The sequence below is a fragment of the Colossoma macropomum genome, unplaced genomic scaffold (genome assembly GCF_904425465.1).
Source record: "Colossoma macropomum unplaced genomic scaffold, Colossoma_macropomum, whole genome shotgun sequence".
Lineage (NCBI taxonomy): Eukaryota > Metazoa > Chordata > Actinopteri > Characiformes > Serrasalmidae > Colossoma > Colossoma macropomum.
In genome coordinates, this window is record NW_023494788.1 from 37163617 (window position 1) to 37189568 (window position 25952).

Genomic DNA, 25952 nt, shown 5'->3' on the forward strand with positions numbered 1-25952 from the left:
ATGAGGAAACTGCAGCTCCTCTTCACAGCGAACGGCCCGCGGTGTTTCTGCTCCCGGTCAAGCTGCGGTGTTAGAGACCATCATACAATTACAGGGCGAAATGATCAGCGTTTCAACATCCTCACATTAATGTATCTACATCTAATCCATAGATCTATTAAACTCTCTCTTCATTTGACCTCATTCCACATGAACGTTTCTGTGTGTGTTTAATTTGAGTTTGTTGAAACGTTGACGCTGACTATTTCTTCCTGTAATTGTGTGATGATCTCTAACACCGCAGCTGGTCGCGGGAGCAGAAACAGCGCTAAGCGGCCGCGCTGCGTCTCTATCTCTGTTAAATATGATCATTAGACAGTGCAGTTTAGTGAAGATTGTGGTTGCAGTTTATTGTCTTCCTTCATTTCACCACCAAACTGCAGCTGCACTGATGAATCTGAGGGCCGTTCGCTGTGAAGAGGAGCTGCAGTTTCCTCTTAACCCCGCAAATCAAAATCAGACCTGATGAGCATCTCTGTCCATTACCTTATCAATCTAACTCATCAAAACCCGTCAGTGTCAGAGAGCTGTTATTTACTTCTGCACCAGACAAAAAACACGACCTGTATCTACAACACTGATTTTGCGCACGAATCCAAAAAATAAACAACGTGCGTTCAGTTAAAAATAAAGCATGACAACGATTAAAAGAAAACGAGAGAACGAATTAGAAAATCGTGATCACGAATAAACAAAAACGTACCAACGAAGTAAAGAAAACGTGCGCACGTTTAAAAGAGAACGAGGGAACGATTTAAGAAATCGTGACCACGAATAAAGGAAAACGTGCGTACGAACTGCAAAACTTTCGCTCGAATTAATTACCTCCGTCCCCTCCGGGGCTCCGTACTACTGCTGACCTGAGGGAATGCGATAAAACACGATAAAACTGCAGTGTCCCATTCAACACAATGAGTGCACTTTCCTTCTTTCCCTCAAAATCACACAAACAGGTCCTAAAACGCATTTTAACAGATAAATAACAATAATTATGACTAAAATTATGATAAAATCAATAGAATTAAGCTCTGTCTTTCAGTTTACATTAATTTTGAGTATTAAAAATATCTGATATTAAATATACAACTCAATTTGTAATTAAAAATAAAGCCTGTCTTGCTGTGTATTACAGTTTTAGCACTCAGCATGAATCGAAGAGAACAGAAAATCAATAAAAAAACATGTCCGTCTTGTGCTAATTGTTTATTTTTGCTCATAATAACCAACAGAATGAATCACCATCAAAATTATTGCACTTTCTGCTCACAGACACAATTTCTGACAAGGTTTCTGAGGTGAAACTTGTTTTCAAGATCTCTATGAGCAAAAAGTTACTAAATTTTTCGGCAAATTTTTGATCAAAAATGACCCAAATTCATAAAGATATCCAATTTCTGTTAGCATTTACATGCCAAACAATGGCATATCTGAGTAGCCCAGGGTCTCCTGAAAATAGCAGCATATGGCATGTGTGACTGTCTCATGTAAATACTGTAATTGACCCAAAATACTCAAAAAATCCCCAAAATCTTAGGGTTCTAAGGGTTAATTACCTTTAATGCTTAATATTTATAACATTTTAGACAGTAAGACTTTTCAAAGATCTGTAAGAAGACAGGCAAAGTTTCAGCAACATGGTTTATTGCTTCATAAAGTTTTATAAACTTTTTCCACAGTCACAGTTGGCTCGCAGAACCTTATAGAGCTAAGTTAGAGTTTGACTTTGAAAGTAGAACCTTTTTTGTTTTCTAGATAAAGAGTTCAAAAATGCTCACAACCTAAAAAACACCTCACATAATGTTAAGATGCTTTCACAGAATAGGAAAATGTGAATGTCTCTGGGAAAAATGTCAGACAGAATCTTATAATTCCAAGGTGGCGAAATGTCACTTAAGCAGGATCCTGCAGGACTGAGCTACTAACATTATCATGTGGAAAATCAAGGGATGTTTTGAACTCCATAAGCTATTATTTGACATCAGCCAACTCTGAAGCCAAGTGAACTGCAGCATGTAGTTTGGCCTCTACTCTTCAGATGTTTAAGGCTGTTTAAGCTTGCTGATGTCATATGTGGTAAACAGTGTGGCCAATCTGTGAAGGTCTATGTCAGACAGGAACGCTATTTCCTGTGTAAACATGGTGTGAGTCTGAGTGTTGTTCCAGAATGTAAGCCAAATTTGAGTAGCTATTTCAACTGATGTTCAACAGTACCTTTTGAGAGACACTGTGAAGTAAATATGTTGAAGCTCATTAAATCAGACAAATCAGATGTAATCAAAAGTAGTATTATTGGGTGCTCCTTTTATGAGGGGTAGAGTTAGCAAAACTTCAAGAGCAGCCAGCATTAAGCAAACAAAAAACACTTGTTTATTAACTGCATAAACAGACCTAAAAGGCTCTGACATGTGAAGGCAGATCTCACAGCTACAAATGTTCGGATTGTATTTGAATTAATAACAGAAAATAAAAGCTTATATATAAGAAACACATTCACTGTCTTCCACTCTAGACTCCACCATAGACTCCACTCTAGCCATGCAAAGACTGACAGCGCATGAATATGCATGTCAGAAGGCAAAAATTTAAATGGTTTTAGACGCTTGACCCGCAGCGTCCGATAGCTTGGCCTCAAACATTCTGACCTTTGAATCTCATGAGTCACATGAGGTGTAATTGTGAAGTAATGTAAATAAGTACAAATCTCAATTTGATCAAGGTTGAGACGACAGTAAACAGCTCATAAAACAGGAAGCTGTGATACTACATTCTGTTTGACTTGTATCAAATTGTAAACAGTACAAAAAACACAAAATCTGATGTACATGCAGTGCTGTGAAAAAGTATTTGCCCCTCTTGGGTTCCTCTGTTTTTGCATATTTGTCAGTTGGTTTAAGCTCCTCATACAAAATGTAATATAAGACAAGGAGAACATTAGTAAACATAAATAATTTTTAATGATCATTTCATTTATTGAAGTTCACCCATTTGAAAAAGTAATTGTCCCCCTCTGCTTAATAATGGGTGGTGCCACCTTTGGCAGAAACCATTGCAAACAAACACCTCCTATAACTGGTTTAACCATTTGGGATTCACAAACTCGCTTGCTTGTCAAATTTAGTGTTTCTATATCTGTTTCTGTATCTTTGTGATGATACAGCACAGAAATATGATTCAAACATTTCCTGAATCTCTAGAGTCGCCCTTTCCATTCCATCTTAACACGAGATTGTATGTACTGTATTTGACTCACATCCACAGTTATGAGGCTATGAAGAGTCATCTGCCTCTCAACATGTGGAACTGGTGGATTCATGTGTCCGTTTACATTTTGTGTGAAACCAAACAATGGACACTAAGGAAATCACTAAGGACTGACCAAACATGCCGGAAACCCTTCATTCTTCATTCAGTCCACATCGGAGACACATGTGAAATGGGGTGCAAGAGAGTGTACAGCTGCTGAAGTTGCTGCAGCGGTTTTGGAAAGTATTGATGAAGATAATGGAGCATTAAGATATGAAACACATGAGTATAAACCATAACCACAACAGGACGCTGAGCCCGAAGCATGAGTCAAAACAATACCCAAACCTCAAACTACACTTTGTGCAAAACGTTTTTATTGCAAATAAGTAAACACATTTTTAACACAATAAGTTAACTTTTTAAAAAAGTTGGGGCAGGAGCAACAAAAGACTGGTAAAGTTGTGTAATGCTAAAAAAACACCTGGTGGTTAATTGGCAACAGGTCCATGACATGATTGGGTATAAAATGAGCATCTCAGAGAGGCTGAGGCTTTCAGAAGTAAAGATGGGGAGGAGTTCACCACTCTGTGAAAGACTGAGTGGGCAAATAGTGCAACAATTCAAGAATAACGTTTCTCAAAATAAAATAGCAAATAACTTTTGCTTTTCATCATCTACAGTACATAATCACATTAAAAGATTCAGAGAATCTGGAGAAATCTCTGTATACAAGAGACAAGGCTGAAAACCAGCATTTGCTGGCCATGATCTTTGGGCACTCAGGTGGCACTGCATTAAAAACAGACATGTTTCTGTAGAGGAAATCACTGCATGGGCTCTTTTTGGAAATCATGGACACTGTGTCCTCTGGGCTGAAGACCACTCAGCTTGTTATCAGTGCTCAGTTCAAAAGCCAGTATTCATGATGGCATAGAGGTGCATTAGTGCACATGGCATGGGTGATGTGCACATCTTTGAAGCCACCATTAATGCTGAATGATATATACATGTTTTGGCAATATATGCTGCCATCCAGATGACGTCTATTTCAGGAAAGGCCTTGATTATTTCAGCAAGACAATATCAAACCACATTCTGCATGTATTACAACATCATTGCTCCATATTAAAAGAGTCTGGGTGCTAAATTGGCCTTTCTGCAGTCCAGACCTGTCACCCTGTCACAACATTTGGTGCATTATGAAATTAAAAATACAACAAAGGAGACCCCGACCTGTGGACCAGCTGAAATCCTATATAAAACAAGAATATAAAACACTTCACTTTCAAAACAACAGCAGTCAGTCTCTTCAGTTCCCAAATGCTTACAGAGTGTTAAAAGAATATGTGATGAAACACAGTGATAAACATGCCCCATTCCAACTTTTTTGGAATATGTTGCTAGCATCAAATTCAAAATGGGCATATATTTGTCTTAAAACAATACAATTTTTCAGTTTCAACATTTGATTTTTTTTTTGTCTTTGTGGTATTTTTAATGAAATATAGGGTTCAAATGATTTTCACATCATTGCATTTTGTTTTTATTTACATTTTGCACAGCGTCCCAACTTTTTTGGAAATGGGTTGTAATTCTACACTCTTAAAAGGTTCTTAAATTGTTCTTCTTGTAGACACACACAGTTCTAGGGAAAAAAGAAACTTGGGTAAAGTACCTTTCTATTATGTGGAGGTCCTATAAATTTAAAAAGTCTTGTCCAATTCAATGAAAGCTTCTTTAGGGAACCAACATGTTTAATTGCTTAATAGCAGGAAAACCACAGTGACAGCATCGACCCCCACCCTGCCCTATGCTGTCAGAGATAATGACGTTTTGAAAAAGTGAACAGCAAAGCCAAAGCAGTCAGGAAAGTACACCCATATGCCCATTCAAACGGAAAAACACACTTCCTGTACATTTATTTGTTTAACAGATGCTTGTACCCAGAGCAGGTCACAAAATGCACTGAAAAAAAATATAGCAAAGAATGTCAGCAGAGAAACTCTATAAGAGGATGTCGATGGAGGAACTCTATAATAGAATAAGAGAATATCAATAGAAATACTCTATGAGAGAATGTCAATAGAGAAACTCTATAAGAGAATAAGAGAATGTCAATGGAAACCTAAATAAGAAAATAAGAGAATGTCAATGGAAAACTCTACAAAAGAATAAGAGAATGTCAACAGAGAAACTCCATAAGAGAAAAAGAGAATGTCAATGGAAACCTAAATAAGAGAATAAGAGAATGTCAATGGAAAACTCTATAAGAGAAAAAAGAGAATGTCAATGGAAAACTCTACAAAAGAATAAGAGAATGTCAGTAGAGAAACTCCATAAGAGAAAAAGAGAATGTCAATGGAAACTTCTATAAGAGAATGTCAGTAGAGAAACTCTATAAGAGAGTAAGAGAATGTCAATGGAAACCTCTATAAGAGAATGTCAGTAGAGAAACTCTATAAGAGAAAAAGAGAATGTCAATGGAAACCTAAATAAGAGAATAAGAGAATGTCAATGGAAAACTCTATAAGAGAAAAAGAGAATGTCAATGGAAAACTCTATAAAAGAATAAGAGAATGTCAACAGAGAAACTCCATAAGAGAAAAAGAGAATGTCAATGGAAACCTAAATAAGAGAATAAGAGAATGTCAATGGAAACTTCTATAAGAGAATGTCAGTAGAGAAACTCTATAAGAGAATAGGAGAATGTCAATGGAAACTTCTATAAGGGAATGTCAGTAGAGAATGTGAGAGTGTGTAACTAAAGTGTGGACCCACATACAGACCCTAAGAGTTGAACAGAAGGGGTTAAATAGACACAGCTACAGTGTGTGTAAAGTCTGTTGTTATTAACACACACATTTGGGTGCCTGAAGCCTGTGTGTGTAATCAAGTGTCTGCATGTGGCGCCTCCAACGCCTTCTCAAAGCCGTTGTTTGGAGAGATAAGCAGGACAATGACACAGCGAACTGAAGAGTGGCCCACCAACAGAGAGGGAAAATTTAAACACTCATAAGTCCCGCCAACGTGCTCACGACCACACTCGGAAATATATACGGTACGTAGCCTTCCTCTAATAATATAAATATCATTTAGATGATCTACTGTAGATCCTTACAAGTGCTCAATATATTAAACTTATTCTTTATTAAACTTTTTTTTTCAGTTCATGTAAAAGTTCATTATTCTTTGAATACGCAAGTTATGTAGTTTCAATAGAAGCATGGATGCACACATCCTTAGGATTTAAGGTGGAATTCCAAAATATCTGCATTATTCAGTGTTTGAGCTGTAAACAGAGTGATTCAGAGTGGTTTGGTATGAAATAGTTGATCGTAGAGACTCAGATTTCTTTACAGTGGTGGTGATAGGAACCAGGGGTCATCATGACAACACAAATATAGACCTTTTATTTACTATCTGAACCACCAGTGAACCTACATGTGTCTTCTGAGTTTTATATGGAATGCTGATGATGGTAAAATGTGGAAAATCTGAAAAAATATGTTTTTTTTGGAGACCATTTTGCCTCACGACACCCTGTATATTTTGTATCCCTCCACCATAAATGGATTTTAAGGCCAAAATCTTCTCAAAGCTATCGCAAAACAATGTCTCAGTCAACAGGCAGCGTTTTCCTAACCATTTAATGTAATAACTTTCTGTGAGGGAGCTGAGGGAGGGAGATGGACATCTGGTTCCTATCACCTCCACTGTGAACAATTCCGATCTTAGCTTTTCCTTTACTCTAAAACTAGCATTACAATCCTAAACTAGTGTCAAATTCTAACCCACATGCTGTTGTGAATGAGCTGTAATCAAGTGAATCAACTCACAACAGCTTGTTAATATTCTAAACATGTGAAGATAAGTATGTCTTTTTTTACCAATATTAACACTATAAAACATTAGAATAAATACAAATAAACATAAATAAAATACAAGGCAACAAGAATGCAAGTTGCATGTTGTTCATTTGTATTCATTCTAATTTTATTATTAATTTTGAAAATAAATGCAAATAAGTGGCTTCATACATTTCTCAGAAGGCCGTTAGCCTAGTATTGTATATAATACTGTATATTTGTGGTAAATATCATTAGCGAGGACTTTTATTTGACCAATTATACAGTTTTAAAACCATCTCAGTCTAAATACTGTGTGAAAATTACATTCACTGTGCTCAGAAAGTGATATTATTGGATGATATAAGAGGATAATATAAATGACAAAAGTTCTCTGTGCTATAAAATCTGAGTATAGTCTAGAGGAGATGGAGATTAATGTAATTCTCATCTCTCTCGTCTGTATTAACTATGTTCAGCCTTCCGTTCCATCCCTCAGGACACAAAAGCTCTCTCTTCAGACGGAGAGCGGGTGGTTTTGGGCTAATGGTCTTACGTACAGGTGCATGCAGACGGCTGATTGTCGGCAAAAGCCAATTATGCTCATATGTCCCCAAACCACTTCTCCCATCACGATCACACGAAAAGGTCTATAAAGGTCTTTTTTCCACTCTCTTTGTTCTGTCAACTAAAGGGGAAGTTTTTACGGCTCTAAAGCACTGTCACATTAACTTTCAGTGGCTTTCGGGTTGAAAACACAGAAGTAAACAATGCAGAGAAGCTTAAGATGTTTAACTTTATCATTAGCAATGCTCCTACTTAAAAGTCCCTGTTCTTAAACAGCAGCATGAATAGATCAATGTCTAAAAACAAAGAAGAATGGCACCATGTCAGTGCATGGAGACATTATAATGCCTTTGTAATACTGTAATTAAGGCTTAACAAGCCTATTAATCTGCTCATTTCTACTTTATTAAGCAATAACTAAAGAGAATCAAGCACACATTTGCTTTATTTCTATATTATGCACCATAATATTTTGTTTATCTGAGCACTGGATCTGCTTATTTGATTATTTCTTTTGATTTACTACTATCTCCAATAATAAATCACCAATTAACACAAAATAAAGTAGTTAAATTGTGGTGTGTAGGTCTGCACTGTGCTTTTTAACAGCTTCTAATCAACACCTAACCTTATAGATCACATCTCATCAGCGTATCTTAGTAAATAGCTCTTTACAAATCTTCATATCAATCGATAAATGCTGTGCAAAAGAGTTGCTGATTTGATAATGCTTAATAACAGTGTCACAAGGGTAAAGTGATGTTCAACTGAACCGAATTAACCAAAAAAGATAAAATTAACCATTAAATGAATGGATTTTTCAATCCTGTCCAGAAGATATTACAGCAAAATTTGGATTTCTGGAGTCCAATCTTCAGTATAAACTGATTTTCAATCTATTATTTAAAGAGACTAAACTCTAAGACTAGACCAGTGTACAGAGAATTAGCTATAAGGTTTAAGATTTAACATCTGTCATACTTAGCACACTTCATTAGCACACATCATTGTAGTTTGATTGAACTGAACCTCCATTACTAAAGCCCAAACTCAGATTCTAAGTAAACAGTGCCGTCATCTTTGTTGAACCTTTCTGCCATCTAGTGGAAGAACTGTGCCTTTACAGCAGAGACAAATAAAAATACTGTATGTAGAACCTTTACATTTACATTTGTGTGTAGTATTTTGTCTGATCCATCGCATGTGCTATGCAGTGAATACAACATTTTCCCTTCAAATAGACGCTTTAGAGAGACCATTTAGATAAGTACACATAGCAACATATACAGTTATTATGCAGTATTAAGGGCAATGAGGAGCACTGTGGAATCTGGTGATGGTGTAAAATGAATTGTCATGGTTTTGCTGCTGTGATGCAAGACAAATTTCTGAGAAATCTGCCAATAAAGTCTATTGTATCTTTATTGTGTATCATCACTGTCCAAAAAAATGTCTCCACTTTTTCCAGTTTGAAGAACCAATAGAAATGCTGGAATAAAACTTCTTTACAATGTACATTAAAAGTAAAGAACATTTTCACCTTGTCCTGTACAGTTACTATTTTTTTGATACTTGGGTTTAGTTTCTATTAACTATTACTATCTGATATCATTATCTAAAAAAATCTCAAATATTATCTTAAACGTCAAAGATTAATTTAAGTTTAAATTTAGTTGCATCGACAAAAAAAATTCTAATTTATGTTTTTATGTTTTTTTGTATGTTCATGTATTTTCTAGCTCCGGCAGTTGACCTTTGACCTCCGTGTCCATCTGATGGCATTATGGACCCTGAAGTGACTCAGACTGAAGGTAAGAGCCGATGAGTTCCTGCATCCATTCACAACTCAGGCAAACCAATCATTCAAAAGTAACACAAGTTCTGCTTGCTTTTCCTAAGAACTTGTTTTTCTGAACTGCTTTGTCCCAATAACAACTGTAAATCTATAGATTCTAAAACATGCATCTTATCACATATTTATTGTCGCTTATTAGTATCTACAAAATGGTAGCTTTATAGGAATAACAAAGATGTTCTTTACTTTAAAGGTAAATCAATGTAAAGAGATTTTATTCAAAGTAATGTCGGAACATTTTTTTTGGTTCATTCATCATGAAATCCTAATGATTGTCTTGATTTTAGCTCTGCTGATCAGGTCGTCCTCAGCTGCATGTTTTATTGCATTTCCTGCTCCAGCATAATAATTAAATGATCAGCTCCTTAACAAATACTTAACGAGGTTAAATTGGGTGTGTTGGAGCAGGATAACATTATGCTGGTCTAATTTGAGGAAATGTGCCCCCATAATTCTAACAAGATGATATCCGGGTAATTGGTTATGTTCCTTTATCAGGATCCTTTTCTGTTTGTTTGCTCTTAACCTGGTACAGTAGCTCAGAGCAACTGTTCTCTTGGAAGTTTCCATGATAGAAGTTAAACCAATGCATATTTGTCATAGATATTTTCATCTTCAAGTGTTTTTTAATAAACAGAATGGCTCTGTTTAGATCCATGAGTTCCATATAAAACCTTTTTTATGCTTAAAAAGTTCTCTGCATGCTGAAATTGTTCTTCAGATTGATGGAGAATGTGTTGTATATGGTTCTATATAGCATCATATATTGTTACAAGTTTTATATAGTAAAAATATATACTTTTTATTGCTTTGTAGAACCATTTTCAAAAAACGTTCTGTTTAGAGCCATAAACAACACATTCTCTATTGATCTGAAGAACAATTTAACCATACAAAGAGCCATTTAAGCATGAAATGGTTCTATTTAGAATTCATTGTTCTAAATACAACGATTCCAGTTACTAGAACCAATTTTTAAGAATGTATGCTTAAGTTTATGCAATTTGTTTTTAACAAGAATAAAAATAGTGCTGTCATATAAACGTAAAAATGTATAAATTTATGCTAATTGAAGTTCTTTAAGTTCTAGATATTATCCAGGTAAAAGTGGGGTATAAACACTAAAGTACTATGTAATTATTTTGGGTAACATGATAGCAAGTTCCAAGGCAGTTTAACTGGATTACACTGAAATGCCTAAACAGGTTCTAGATATTAACTGGGTAAGCTGGTACAAGCTCCACAGTGTTTTGTGATTATCTTAGTAGTTATATAATGTAAAAGATTGTAGATAAATAAAGTTTAGAGTCTTATACAGTATGTATTTCTTTATTAACTGTAAACTGAATCTGGGCTGTAAAAGAAAGCAATGGTTCTTACTGTGGTTCTACTGGGTTCTTACTGTTAACATAACTGACCCGCTACTTGGAGGAGGTTCTAATTTACTTTCCTGCTTAAACATTCAACATTACAGTGAAACTTGGCACTTGTTTGTATTTATCATTTTATTACTCCAAATAATGATGAGAAATTTTTTTGTGTACTTTATAAGTTTAATAGCCACAGCCTGCTAGTAAATTTGGTGTAATTTAGTCAGATTGTTTTGGTACTTATAAATATTTTATTCAAAATACAGATTGATTTTTGGAATAAAATTTTAAATGTAAAAAAATATTTTGTGTAGTGAATCTGTTTATGAGAATGTTAAGAGCGTTTAAAGCTGCATCAATAGAGAGTTTAAATACAGTCTAAAATAGAAAATAGCTTGGATTATTTTGGTTACTGTGCAATTCAATACAGAGCTTTATAGATTTGATCAAATCTTTATAATTCTAAATCAATAAAAAACAAAGATAAAAATAGGTAAAACTCTTCATGACAAACATGTAGCACTTTTTCAAGGTAAGACGTACATGGAATGCAATAATACATTATGAGGAAGATATTTTGACTGGTACTGTTTGTTGCTGTCATAATAATTATTATGGTGCTTCATTTGAAAACACCAGCTGCACTTATCAATAGAAGTGTCAGGAACAGTTAAGATCATTTTTTCTTTCTCTTTTCAAATTACCAGTTAAAATTGTCTGACAATGAGTTTTTCAGTAATACTGATTAATCTGGTAAGCCTCTGGCTGAGTGAGTAGGCTATTAGCATTAGCAGGTTAGTAGTAAAAGTATAAGTAGGATGTTGATATCAGAATTTTATGGCTATAGGACCAAAACTTTCTATTAACAAAAAAGTAAATTTACAGGATAAGCAAAAAATTTAGAATTTTGAAAAAACATTTTGACACTGTGTAAACACAGCTGAGATTTTAAATACTGTAAAGGGAAAAAAAGGTTCTGTTCCGACAGCAACATATTGTAAGTTTTTAGATTTTATTTTTGTTTGTCTTAGGATGTCAGCAGTGTTAGCTATTATTGCTAATAATGGCCTGTGTATGTGTGTGTGTTTAGAGTTGCCGCTGCTGGTGGTGGTCAGTAGTCTGATCACTCTATGTGTGCTGGTGATCACCACAATGTGGATGTGCTGGAGGGTGAAACGTGCAATAAGCAGACAATCAGAGGAGAGCAATGAGACCGATGAGTTTATACTGCCTGAAAACACACCGTCCACACAAACACAGAACACAGAGGTAAACACACACACACACACACACACACACACACACACACACACACACACACACATGCACTCACTCACTCCAAACATGAAACACAGAAACACATAGGTAAACACACACACACACACACATACACACACACACATGCCCTCACTCACTCCAAACACAGAACACATAGGTAAACACATACATGCACACCAAATGCAGAACACACAGGTAAACACACACACACACACACACACACACACACATAATCTGAATGTTTCCTTTAGGGAATAAATTAAGTTTGATGTTTTAACATTAAATTGGCACTCACATTTCTCTATGTCCTCATCATGACCCAACAGTCAACAGTTATTTGATTTCTTCTACTCTCTTGCAACTCGTTCCTTTTTTATTCACTTCCTCTCTGTAAAAACACACTGTCCACATACACTCCAAAGACAGAACACACCTCAGGCACAGAACAAACTGGTAAACAACCCTAAGCCTAACGTTAACCTCAGTATCCAAACCTTAACCTAACCAAACCCTAACCTTAACCTCAGTATCCAAACCTAACCCTATCCTTAACATCACTTTCCAAACCTAAACCTAACCTTGACTTCAGTATCCAAACCTAAACCTAACCTTAACCTTGGTATCCAAACCTAACCCTAACCTTGACATCACTTTCCAATCCTAAACCTAACCTTAACCTCAGTATCCAAACCTAAACCTAACCTTAACCTCAGTATCTAAACCTAACTCTAATCTTAACCTCACTTTCCAAACCTAAACCTAACCCTAACCTAAATTTAACCTAAACCTCAGTATCCAAACCTAAACCTTACCTTAACCTTAGTATCGAAATCTAAACCCAACCTTAACCTCAGTATCCAAACCTAAACCTAACCTTAACCTCAGTATCCAAACCTAAACCTAACCCTAACCTAAATTTAACCTAAACCTCAGTATCCAAACCTAAACCTTACCTTAACCTTAGTATCGAAATCTAAACCCAACCTTAACCTCAGTATCCAAACCTAAACCTAACCTTAACCTCAGTATCCAAACCTAAACCTAACCTTAACCTCAGTATCCAAACCTAAACCTAACCCTAACCTAACCCTTTGCTCACTTAAGTAAAAACATCATGTTGTAGCTCTTCTTGTGAGGACATGTAGTTAGCTAGATGGGTACACACACACACACACACACACACACACACATAAATTAAATTTCTCTTTAAGGGAGTAAATTAAGTTTGATATTTTAACAGTTAACAGGCCCTTATTGCACTTATGTCCTCATCATGACCCAACAGTCAACAGTTAATTTATTTCATCTTCTCTCTCGCAACCTTTTTTCCTCACTTCCTTTCTGTGTTTATTACAGCCAGCACAGGATGACCCCCCCGATGAAGAGAATGAAGAGGATGAAGAGGATGAAGAGGATGAAACTGAGGAAAGAGACGACAGTTAAAGCAGCTTTGTGGTTAACCTCAAACTGTTCACTTTGTCTTTGTTTTCACTTTTTATGGTTGAAACCCTTCCCCACTGATCACTCTTCAGTTTGGGATCACCTAGCTTTTCTATTTTTTTTTATGTAAACAGCTGGCCATGTTTTCTTTATCGTTTTGCTTGCCTTATTAAACTTACTTATAACGTGTACCTTAATAAATAGAAAGCTGTTTAGATTTTTTTTTTTTTCCAAAGGAGCTGAAGCCCTAGCTTGTAAAAAATGATACAGCACTCAAACCTGTCAGGTGTTTAAACCACCTTAGAGGCCGAAAGAGTTTCAATATGAGCTTTTAACAATAGTTAGGAAAAGTAAACTGTCAAATTATTATTTAGACAAATGAAGCTGAGTGCTGAAGACAAATATGCACAAAGGATTAGCACAGAGCAGCTCTGTGAGCAAATAAACCTTTGCCTTGCTTAAGAAGTATGATTGCAAATAAAACTAGGAAATTTAAAAAAGATAAAAGTGTCCTCTACTTTTTGATGTGCAGTGTATATACAGCACATGATTGTGTTTGCTCGTTTCTGTAAGTGCTTACTTACTTTGTTTGGTGTGACGGTCTGTGATAGTAAAATAAAGATATTGATTAGAGACTTTTGTCTTGATTTATAACCCCAGCAAATATCAAATGAAATGGCAATATGAAAAATGTAAAGACCAAATATAAACTCAATGAGCACTTTATTAGAAACCATGGGCACCACCAGGGATTTGGGCCCCACAGAAAGATGTCACATTGGGCCCCACCACCCCAGGCCATGCCAAACCTGAAAATATGACACTGTGCAGACATGCATGGAACATTCTGCATACAGTGGAATTTACTATTTGGTGCAGGACTGATACCCGCTATAAGAAATGTGCTCAAGGTGCTCACCTCCTTCAGAGACAGGGCTGGTTCATTGGTCGGGGTATGAGGATGGGGTAACAGGGCTGGTTCATCAGTAGGGGTATGGGGAGGGGGAAAAAGGGGGTTGATTCATCCTTAGAGGTATGGGGATGGGGTAACAGGGCTGGTTCATCCTTAGGGGTATGGGGATGGGGAGGCAGGGCTGGATCATTGGTAGGGGTATGGGGATGAGGAGACAGGGCTGGTTTATTGGTAAGGGTATGAGGATGAGGAGACAGGGCTGATTCATTAGTAGGGGTATGGGGATGGGGAGACAGGGCTGATTCATTAGTAGGGGTATGGGGATGAGGAGACAGGGCTGGTTCATTGGAAGGGCTATGGGGATGGGGAGACAGGACTGGGTTATTGGTAAGGGTAGGGGTATGGGGAGACAGGGCTGGTACATTGGTAGGGGTAGGGGGATAAGGAGACAGGGCTGGTTCATTAGTAGGGGTATGGGGATGAGGAGACAGGGCTGGTTTATTAGTACAGGCATGGGGATGGGACATTGACGGCATTTGGCAGGTGCTGTCATCCAGAACGATTTACAATTTGATCATTTTTACACAGGTAGTCGAAGGTAGTGTTAGGAGTCTTGCCCAAGGACTCTTATTGGTGTAGTGTAGGGTGCACACCCAGGCGGGGATAGTCTACAGCGTAGAAGGTAAAGGTGTTACCCACCGCATCACACCAAGGGTATGGGCATTTATTAAATGTCGGCCAAAAGAGAAGAGAAATATAAACACTCCTATGGAGAATCTTTGGTTCCACAGTAAACACAAACAAGCTCTGCAATGTTTTTCAGCTGTTTGAAGCCATCATCAATGAATCAATGCTCAAAAAAGAGTTGAAAAATACTGACTCTTCTTTCTGTAAAAGTCTGTCTGCAAATGTACACACAAAGCTTCAACATTTAAAGAAATCAAAGAAAAAGCTCACATATTACTTACTGCATCTATTTGTTTATTGATTTATTGCTAAGATCATTAAAAGCTTAATGTTTTGTCAATTGAAGCTTGGCCTATTTTTTGCCCACAAATGTGTAGTTATTCTATTATTCTATTTAAGAATTTCACAGAACGATTCCCTGTTATTTACTTGCTTTTTACAGAGATTATAGTAACAAAAACTTGGTAAAAAACTTAGTAGTAAGGTAGTAGTAGTAGTAAGAGTAAGGAGAATTGCCCTCTGGGTTGGTCAAAGAGTCCAACACCAAAAAAAAGTGTTTTGTATTAACTTGGTTCAAATGTATAGAGTGGTTTAATAAAATATGTTACATTAACAAAATTGTTGACAAAAGTAAATAAACTGAATGGCAGTAGTGTATTCTCATTACATAATTAATTGATGTGGAACCAGCATACACATTTAAATTGTGTAAATCCCAAGCAACACTTTTTTAAGGTGTACCACACCTTATATTGTACACAAAATTGTTGCTATTCTAGCATACATATTTACCTTACTAACTATAAAATGGCTTAAATTACCTTCGTTATAAAAAATAATTGCAAATTTATTCTTGCTTGCATGCATCACTGAGATACAGTTGTGTACAAATGTTTGAACACTCCTTATCTTGCTATGTGGATTTTCTAAATGAAAATAAGCCACATTCTCTAAACTCAAATATGGCATTTTTCTGCCATTTATTGCACATTTTCTATTTATGTGCTTGAGTTTAACATATTTGAATAAAATAGTTAAACATAAAATGTGCCATGACTTTTGCACAGGCTTTATTTTTAGATTTTGTTGTTTTGCCCACTATCAGTAAACTCAGTAAATAAACAGTAATTGTCTATTAAAATTTGCAGAAATGTGAGGTCAGAAACTTATTTACACTTAGAAAATCAACAGCTGCATGGAATCTGACCGGGAAGTCCAAACTTTTGCATATGACTGGGATATATATGGGACATATTCTTATTATACTGCAGTGATGAAATAAATCAGATGTTGATTTTTTTGGATATGTCTCACTGATATTGTCTCACGGACAAATCCAGTATTACACAGCACAAAGTACAGAGTGTCCTCCTGACTTTCTCTTAAACATACAATCAACACGGCTAAAGCTCTCCTTTGATAATCGCCTATTTTTGCCAGCACCGCAATCACCAGTGTGCCAGTGATTGTGTGGCTTTGAGCCACTGTCGGCCACGTACCGCTACAAGGTGGTGAATGACGTTTTTAGTGCATATGTGTGAATGCAACATTACTAATATTTTACCTATAATCATAATCATGTTCTTGTTCTACTTTGACTGCAAAACACTGCAGAACACACAATATTAAACAAGACCTAACTTGAACAAACATGGTGGAATGTACAGCAATGTTAACTAAATTATCACAATCCCACTGTGGATCATTTAAAATAATCTATCTTTTGAATAAAACAATAGAATACAATTCAGCAAACAACCTATGAGTGTGCAGATTGACTGGAAAAGTTAACTTCCTTGTGTGTGTGTGTGTGTGTGTGTGTGTGTGTGTGTGTGTTTGTGTGTGTGTGTGTTGAAACGTGGGCCTTTCCCAAATCTGTCTATAAAAGGCTCCAGTTTCACTGAGCTCTCGCTGGTCTGAGTGAGGAGGTCTCTGAAAAAACATTTACTGAAGAGAACAAATAACAAACATGAAGCTCACCGTCCTTCTGCTTACTGTGGGTAAGAAAGTTCAGTTCCACTTCATTCTGGTGGTTCCCTTGGGGTTTCAGATTCAGATTTCCTGAGGCCATTAGCCATTATCTGGTGAATTCGCAAAACTTTTTTTCTGTTTCTTTAATTTCAGTGCTGTGCAGCCTGCAAGTGGAGGCGGAACAAGGTAAGATATACACAGAAAGCAACAAAGAAAAACTTTTAACATACACATATAAACTCACCATTTTAAAAGAATATTATCAAATAATATTAAACAATGATCCCCTGACCGACAGCAGAACATAACTCACCTGAAAGATACTGAAAATTATAAGCAGACAGAAAGAGACAGATGACTAAAACATGCCTGTACATTCTCTTCTGAACTAATATTTCTGTTTTTCTCTTTAATAAAGTGAAATTTGGTGCACTCTGTAGTGGAAATCCTGGAAACACCAAGAGAGGCTGTGATATAAGATGGGGTTGTGGAAACTACGGAGCAAGCCGGAAAAGAAAGTATGTGTGTGTGTTCTACCTTAGAGGACCAACACAATGTTTCTGACTGTAAGAAGTGCTTCAGTTTATATATATATATATATATATATATATATATATATATATATATATATATATATATATATATATGTATACAGCTGCTTTCATATCAATGCTGTTCCGATAGCAGCGATATATATGTATCCAAATAACTAAAGCACAGTAATATTTCTTTGTGAAGATCAACAAAATGTTCCCACGATGACAAAATCCTTTTATTTACATCATCTTGGGGATATACATAACCAAATCCCCCAAGATTATGAAAAAAATAGTATTTTGTCATTGTGGGGACATTTTTCTGATCTTTACATTGAAGAATTGTTTCCTTTGGTTTTATTCCTAATATAATACTATGGACGCTTTCTTTTCCTGTAAATAAACCTGTTTTTGCTTTAATATGGAACGTTATTGCAAAGCTACTAAGAAAACATGATCATTTAATTCAGTCCTAACATTGAAACATTTTGACTGCTACTGTAGTGTGTGTGACTGTATTCTCTGTGTGTTGTGTGTGTCTCACAGGGACGGATCTACTTATAAACACTTGGGTTTGGATATCGTGTGCAAAGACGGTGCCACAGTCTACGCTCCATTTGACGTGATCCTCAGGGGAAAAGCGGTCCCGTACAGAGTAAACAATGCTATCAACGATGGAGTCACTCTCAGTGGGGGAGGTTGGTGTCCAAACACTTCTGATTCTGTCATTATTTAGAGACGTTTTACAACTGCAGCTATTCATCCATTATTAATCTGCTCACTTAGCAGAAGTAGTAATATAACTAGTTACAGTTGAGAACACAAAGGTTTCTAAAAGGTTCTCAGTTCTAAGGAAAAGCTTTAATTGCTCACTGAAAAACTAAATGAGGTATAAGGAGATAATTAGGGCATCGTTAGGCATTTGGGGGTTAAAAATTAGGCACATTCTTTGTATATTTTTACTGCAAAGCGGAGAGTCTAAAACTCTCTTCCCTGTGATAAAACTGCAGTAACGCACTGACTCAAGTGACTTATTGCTATGTAAAATGGCGGCCAACATAAAATATGATAAAATACACATTTTTTTCAGGAAAACATAAACAAATATTCCGCCTAGAAATATAGTTCCTTTAGAGTACGGTATCGTTGCGAGGCAACCATGGATTGCTGAATGAGGAGAAGCACATTCGGTCACCACCGCTGTACATTGCGGTCATTTCATGAATTGTTTAACTTTTCTGTCGCATAACAATGAACATATGATAACACAGCACTGTTTAATGCAAAAACCTTCACTTTATAAGAACTTTTTGGTCACCAAATTAACACCGCAAAGCCTATTTAGCACCAATCCAGCGGCACCCCTCTTCTCACTCTCAAATGGTCCCTGCTCCCTACATAGTGCACTACATAGAAATTTAAATACTGGATTCTGCAGCCCAACAGTGCAAAATATGATCGGTTGCTTGGTAACAGGCTTGGTAATCCATTCAAGTGACAATTTTAAGCTTTTATACTGCCATTTTACAGTTAATCATACAATAAGTATTTTAATTAAGCCTGTGAAAGTAATGATGGAGTTGTTTAGGCTCTCATCTTTTAGCCTGTAAGCTAGCTGACCAGCCTAGTTCTAGTTAAGAATATAAGTTGTCAGCCCCTCAGTTTAAACAAAAAACGGCTTCTTACTTCATCAATTTACCCGGTGGTTCATGCGAGCAGCATGACAGTCAAAGATTATTCATTAACGGCACAAGGGTTTTTTCGCGCCTTAGTGTAGTAATATACAATTCAGTTGTTGTGAGGTGGTCATAGGTGTGCATATATTGTGGGTTTTACAATATCTTTGATTGCAGCTCAGCCAATCAGATTTTAGAACCAGAACCATCTGTTTTATAAAGTTACTTATGATACCAGTTTTTGCATCACTTACTTTGTTAACATCACTTATGATACCAATTACTGTCTTGACTTTTCTCATGGTGTCACTTTCTCATTCATGTTTTATGCTGCAGTTTATAGTTTATTAATGTAAATAATGAACCAAGACTGTAAGCTATGGGAATCTTAACTCACAATGTGAACAATATTAGGTTGGATACTGGGGGGCCAAAAGAGAAGAGACTGAAGCTCAGTGGTGTTTCCACTTCTTTGTGTTGTTTTAGGTTTGTGCTTTAAGCTGTTCTACCTGCACCCGGATAAATACACCGGGACGGTGAAGAAGGGTCAGAAGCTGGGCAAACTGCTGCCCATGCAGAAGGTCTATCCTGGAATCACCTCGCACATCCACGTCCAAATGTGTAACCCAAACGTCAACCCCACCCAATACTTCTGAACCAAACAAACAGGACCTTCAGAAGAAGTCCTTATCAAGCCACATTTACAAATCTTAAAGTGAAAATTTGCTGAAAAATCTGCATTACACAATACATTTGCTGTGTTTGATGTCCAACATTTGCTTGTCGCTCATGGCATGGAAGCTATTAGGGTAATGTAGTTAACAAGCATTATTGCTAGTAAATTGCTATTACGGTTTTCAGCTATGCTAATACACTTTAGTCCATGTTTATTATTGTATTACAACATATATATGATGTGTATTACAATGTCAGAAGCCACATAATCAAGTGCATTAGAGATGAGTCTATTTGTATGATGCTAATTGCATAATTTCACAATAAGGGGGTATGTGTAACAGCATTATGTAATCAAAATAAAAACTGCCACTGTATCACAGAAACTTCCTATCTTTTTGTCAAATTCATCTTACAGAAGCAAATCTGACCTTAATGTAGAAATTTTATCTTGTCTTACTGCCTTTTATCTTAACTTAAGAAATCTTAACCTACTCGATTGAAGTCGTCAATAAACTGCATCATTAATTGTCATTAATATCACAGGCTTGAATTAAAGAACTTACTGTATGATCAACTGTAAAATGGCAGTATAAAAGTCTGAAAATGTCCTTTGAATATGTGAAACCATATGTGCACAGCTGAAATGTAAACACCTAATCAAAATAATGTTAAAAATATAAATTACAGCTACTGTTCAAAACAAAGATAAAATGTGATAAACTGTAAGTTGTCAATACTGCGAGAGCACCCCCTGCTGTTTGTCAGAGTCGCTACTCCCCAGTTTCAGTCTCCATTTCCTAAGCACTTTAGCTGGCCGCATTAACGTTGTTCCTCCTAATGAACAAACATACATTCAGCTCTGTATCCTCATTATTCACCACCATCACTATTTCATCATCAACATTAACACTCAAAGGTAATAAGAGGGGATGGTGGTATAAATAAATGTAGAGTCATTATGCTATTAGTGAACTATGCTGCCTGACACAGCTGCCTAAAAACAACAGAAACGGACAGTTAAACAGAACTTAGGACACTGTTTATCCTAAATTTAGGACAGTATTTAGGAGATTTAGTCTAGTCAGGATGTTTGTGTAATACCGTTTTCTTATCTGAAGTTAATGATAAGATTATGAAGTTAGGAACTGTTGTTCTGGAATAGCTACTTCCCTAAATTCAGTCTGTACTGAAGTCGTCATGGAGACTAAACAGATCAGGTTTCAGAATTATGATCCTTCTGTAATACAACCCCTGATTTGGCAAACGTTCACGGATGACATGAACTCACTCTACTACTCACTGATGTCTCTGTGGTTGGCATAGCAACAGCCAAGCTCAATGAGTTGCATAGTGAAATGATTCTCTAGAATAATAGAGAATGTGTTGTTTATGATACTGTACAGATCCTTTTTGAAAATAGTTCTATATAGCACCAAAAAGGTTTAGCTATTGTTATAAGCTTGACATCATAGCTGTAGAAGAACCCTTTTTGGTGCCATATAGAACCATATATGTACATGCATTCTCCATCAATTTGAGGAACTATTTCAACATGCAAAGAGCCATTTAAGCATGCAAAAGGTTCTTTGAGTGTTCATGGTTCTATATAGAACCATTTTCTTTGCTACACTTTTAAAAAGATGTTTCTTCAAAGGTTCTTTATTAAAGACAGTAATAAAATAAAATCATGAACACTCAAAGATTGATTTGAGTCATGAAAGCGTTCTTTAGATCGATGGAGAATGTGTTGTAGATGGTTCTATTTACCACCTTTTTGAAAAGGGTTCTATATAGCACCAAAAAGAGTTCTTCTCTTGTCTCAAGCTTGACATCGTAACAATAGCAGAACCTTTTATGGTGCTATATAGAACCATATACAACACATTCTCCTTCAATCTGAAAAAAAACATTTCTCCATGCAAAGAACCCTTAAAGCAAGCAAAGGGTTCTTTGAGTATTCATAGTTCTGTGTAGAACCTTTTACAAAAGAACCTGTAAAGAAGCATCTTTTTAAAAAGTGTAATAGAAAATAGCTATGAAACAGTTTTGAAACAGATTGATATATAAGTTATATAAGATATATAAGTTTGTAATAAGCTTTATTTCTGTAGCATATTTTAGTTTCACAAACAGAAAAAAGGAAAAGAAACCAAGAACCAGTAAAGTGACTGCACTCTGACCAGGACCTGGTACAGTTAACTATCCACTAAGAATCAAAAACAGGTGAGACCAGAGCAGAATAGCTACGTTAGCATCGTAGCCTCAGTGCTAAAACTAAAGAAACAGACTTCAGACAGCAAACATGTCTATGTGTTGAGTAAGAGTTAAAACTGTATACAGTTCATATTTCACCAAACTATTGCTTAAAACTGCCTGAGCCTTTTTCTGCTGAAGTCGTAACGCTGCTTCTTTGCACTCTGAGATGCATTAGCGTGAGAGAAAAGACATGATGGGGGAAAAAATGTACGTTTTGCTAAGCATCTCCTCCGAGATTCCACTTTCTGCAGACTCCACAATCTAATAAAGCTTTGGAGGTGGAATGTGTGTTTGTTTTTTTTTGTGGATTTTGTGACGGAGCTGTCGACTCAACCTCACAAATTTGCATCTTCTGCTTTTCCTCCTTTCTCTCTCTCTTTCTTTTTTTTCTCTCTCTCTCTCTCTGTTTCTCTCTGTATATCTCCCACTGTATCTCTCTCTCTGTATATCTCTGTCTGTATCTCTCTCTCTTTATATATGGTGATATATGTGGTGAGGGGCGAATTCTCTCCATTTTATGTGAAAATTTAACTTAAATTCTGTAACAATCCTGATATTGTTTTCCATGCATTTTCAAACTTTCAGAGGGCTGGGTCCACTATTTGAGCTCCTGGACAGAATGCCCAGGGTGCTGGGTCTCTGTTCAAGCTCCTAGACACAGTGCTCAGAGGGCTGGGTCCTCTAATTGAGCTCACGGACAGAGCGCTCAGAGGGCTGGGTCCCCTGTTCAAGCTCCTGGACAGAGCACTCAGAGGGCTGGGTCATCTGTTTGGGCTTCTGGACAGAGTACCCAGAGGGCTGGGGTTTCTGTTCACCCAGAATATATTTGTTTGTAGCTGTAAATACTCTAAAACTCATTGTTCTAAATGAACATTGGCTAATTTCTTAGTGGGACAAGCAAAGTTAGCAGTTTGGAAGTCCTTCAGGTTGGTGTCTGAAGGGCAGGAGGTGGATGTTTTAAAATAGTTCTGAGCTTTAGTGGAATCATGCATTAGAGTTGAATTTGTTTTTTATCAAAGTGCTCATAATATTTCCCGCTTTGAGAAAAAGTGGTGTGCTGGTTAAAGTGTTGCATCTGTTAGTGACACAGGGGTGATATCATTTCATTGGTGCACCGTTAAAAATGAGAGGTCAGCTCAACTCAAAATGATATAGTAACTGATTTCATGACTCAACTTGAGGACACACCAGTTCACACAACTCAAACTTCTTAGGTTCTCTTAATTATTTTAGTTCTACTCAACTTCCCCACTAGCCAGGACTCTTTCCATCGCACAATCCTGCTGGACATTTTTCCTCTTAGGTACCCACTTATGCATAGCTATGGCATTGCTGGGGCTCAACCTCACAACCATCTGTTGGAGTGATGGCTTAGTCCACTGAACCACTCACAAACATATGAAGCAGCTCAGATTTTGAGTCTACAAATGTTTAAAACACTGGGGAGATTATTCATTGCTTTAACTTTAAAGCAAGGTGTAGTCTCACGTTGTGCAACTGTCTAATAATTCATCCCAACATCAGGCGTCACAGCTGTCCATATCCAGAAGCCCAAGAGGAAAATATGCCAGGTGGGACTGTGTGATAGTAGGAGTGCCCGCTAGTGGGGAAACTGAGTGAAAACAAAAATGCAAATCTTATTTTGTTTATCTAACTTAGACACAGACATAAAAACAGTAGCTCAGAGAGTTTTTGACTTAACTAAGAAGTTTGAGTTTGGTGAAATCTGGTGTCCTCAAGTTGTGTGAACTCAAGAAAAGCCGTGTGATCAGTTACTACATCATATTAAGTTGAGCTGACGTCTTAGTTTTTACAGTGTGAATCATTATTATTAATATGACTATTAGCTTTCTCTTTAACATGTAAAATCTCTTAATCAATAAAGCTTTAATAAAGGAGTTTGAAAGTTAACGTCTCTCCATCTCTTTCTCTGTATCGCTCTCTGTATCTCTCTCTCTCTCTCTCTCTCTCTCTCTCTCTCTCTCTCTCTCTCTTTCTGTATCAGGCTGATGTTCAGGTTGGTGTCATATGGAGTGGTCAGTGATGAGGAAAGTAGAGTCGCTGCGTTTTTTTGTGCTGCTGTATTTTAAACTATGTGTCTGCATAAACAGCTAATTAGCTCACTGTGGCCCATACAGCAAAAAAAAATAAAAAAAAAAAAAAACACTGCAAAAAAGAGAGAGAAGCAAACAAACAATGCTGAGTGTTCAATAGTGTCAACAGCACATACAGAGAGAGAGAGTGAGAGAAAGAGAGAGAAGAGAGAAAAAGAGAGAGCAAGAGAAAAGAGAGTGAAGACAGAAATAAAGACAGAAAGAATGTGAAAGAAAAGATAGCAAGAAAGATAGAAAGACAGAGAAAGGGAAAGAAAAGACATAAAAAGAGAGACAGAGAATAAAGGGGAGGGAGAGAGAAGGTAAAGAAAGAGGGACAAAGAAGAGGTAGAGAGACAGAAACAGATAAGATAAAGAGATAGAAAGCAAAAGAAAGAGGGAGAAAGAGAGCATAAGAAGAGAACAAGAGAAAAGGAGGAGAGAATGAAAGATAGACTCAAACAGGAGACAGAAAAAAGATACAAAGTAAGAAGGGAAGAGAGAGAGAGAGAAAGATAGGGGAAAACTGATATTGTTCCTTTTTAAAAGCTGTGATGTCATATGGAGGTGATGTCAAAATAGCTGTGGTGTGAAAGTGTTCAGCGTTTAACATTAATTATCAACACAAACACAAAACTCTACATTAGTAATGATAACTGAGAGCCCCTCAGAACTTACTAGACCGAGCAGAACAGCTTCCTCTCACTGAGGATGAAGGGTAGGACAATTAGTAGGTGGCATTTAAACATAAGAATAGAAAAGTAGAATAAATAATTAATAGAAGAGAAAGACAGGTGAAAGAAAAGCAGAGACAGTGAAAACATAAAGTCAGGCTGTTCTTAGTGTATCAATACAGAAAGCAAAAATGGAAAAATACAGAATAAGCCCCGTAGAGGGCGGCAAAGCACAACAAAACACGAGCATGTATGATACGATCATATTCATCACTGCTTCCAAGGATATAGCTTACTGCACATACAACACAGCATCAAAGGAGCCTCACACACACAGGCACACACACACACATGCACACACACACACACACACACACACACACATACACATACACACCACCTACACATAAATAAAGAGAAAAAATGAGATTAAAGAATGAAAAGGGCTTTTATAAAGCTCGTTTGATCAAATCACTTAAACATGATTATATTTTCAGCCTTTGAAGCTGTTGTTTTTCAAAATGTGCATAAGGGAGGTTTGAAAGGGAAAGAAAGTATAGAATGGAGCGTAAGGATGAGAGAGAGAGAGCGAGTGATAGAGAGAGAGAGAGGTTAGAGAAGTGCATGGTGGGTAAAGGGGGCAGCAGAAGGATAATCTGTTTATCGAGTGCAAGTGAGCTTGTTAAAGTGCCTGGATATTTACGTCCCCCATCCGGAGCAGAGATAAATGGTTATTCCTCCAAAACCAATTTTAGAGCAGCTCAGCAGAAAACACACACACACAGCTTGTTTTTATATCTTGTCAGGACACAAGTCCCATATGCACTA

General features: G+C 36.7%; 2 protein-coding genes across 2 annotated transcripts; both read left to right on the forward strand.

Moving 5' to 3' along the window:
- The first annotated feature begins 6260 nt into the window (after positions 1-6260).
- Positions 6261-14273, forward strand: LOC118807306 (cysteine-rich hydrophobic domain-containing protein 1-like). Its single transcript, XM_036569298.1, has 4 exons — positions 6261-6343; positions 9437-9508; positions 12013-12191; positions 13557-14273. The coding sequence occupies exons 2-4, from the start codon at positions 9481-9483 to the stop codon at positions 13641-13643; spliced, it is 294 nt and encodes a 97-aa protein (XP_036425191.1). The 5' UTR covers positions 6261-6343; positions 9437-9480; the 3' UTR covers positions 13644-14273.
- Positions 14274-17133: 2860 nt separating this feature from the next.
- Positions 17134-20491, forward strand: lect2l (leukocyte cell-derived chemotaxin 2 like). Its single transcript, XM_036569297.1, has 5 exons — positions 17134-17240; positions 17365-17397; positions 17630-17729; positions 18294-18445; positions 19910-20491. The coding sequence occupies exons 1-5, from the start codon at positions 17210-17212 to the stop codon at positions 20077-20079; spliced, it is 486 nt and encodes a 161-aa protein (XP_036425190.1). The 5' UTR covers positions 17134-17209; the 3' UTR covers positions 20080-20491.
- The last annotated feature ends 5461 nt before the right edge of the window (positions 20492-25952 follow it).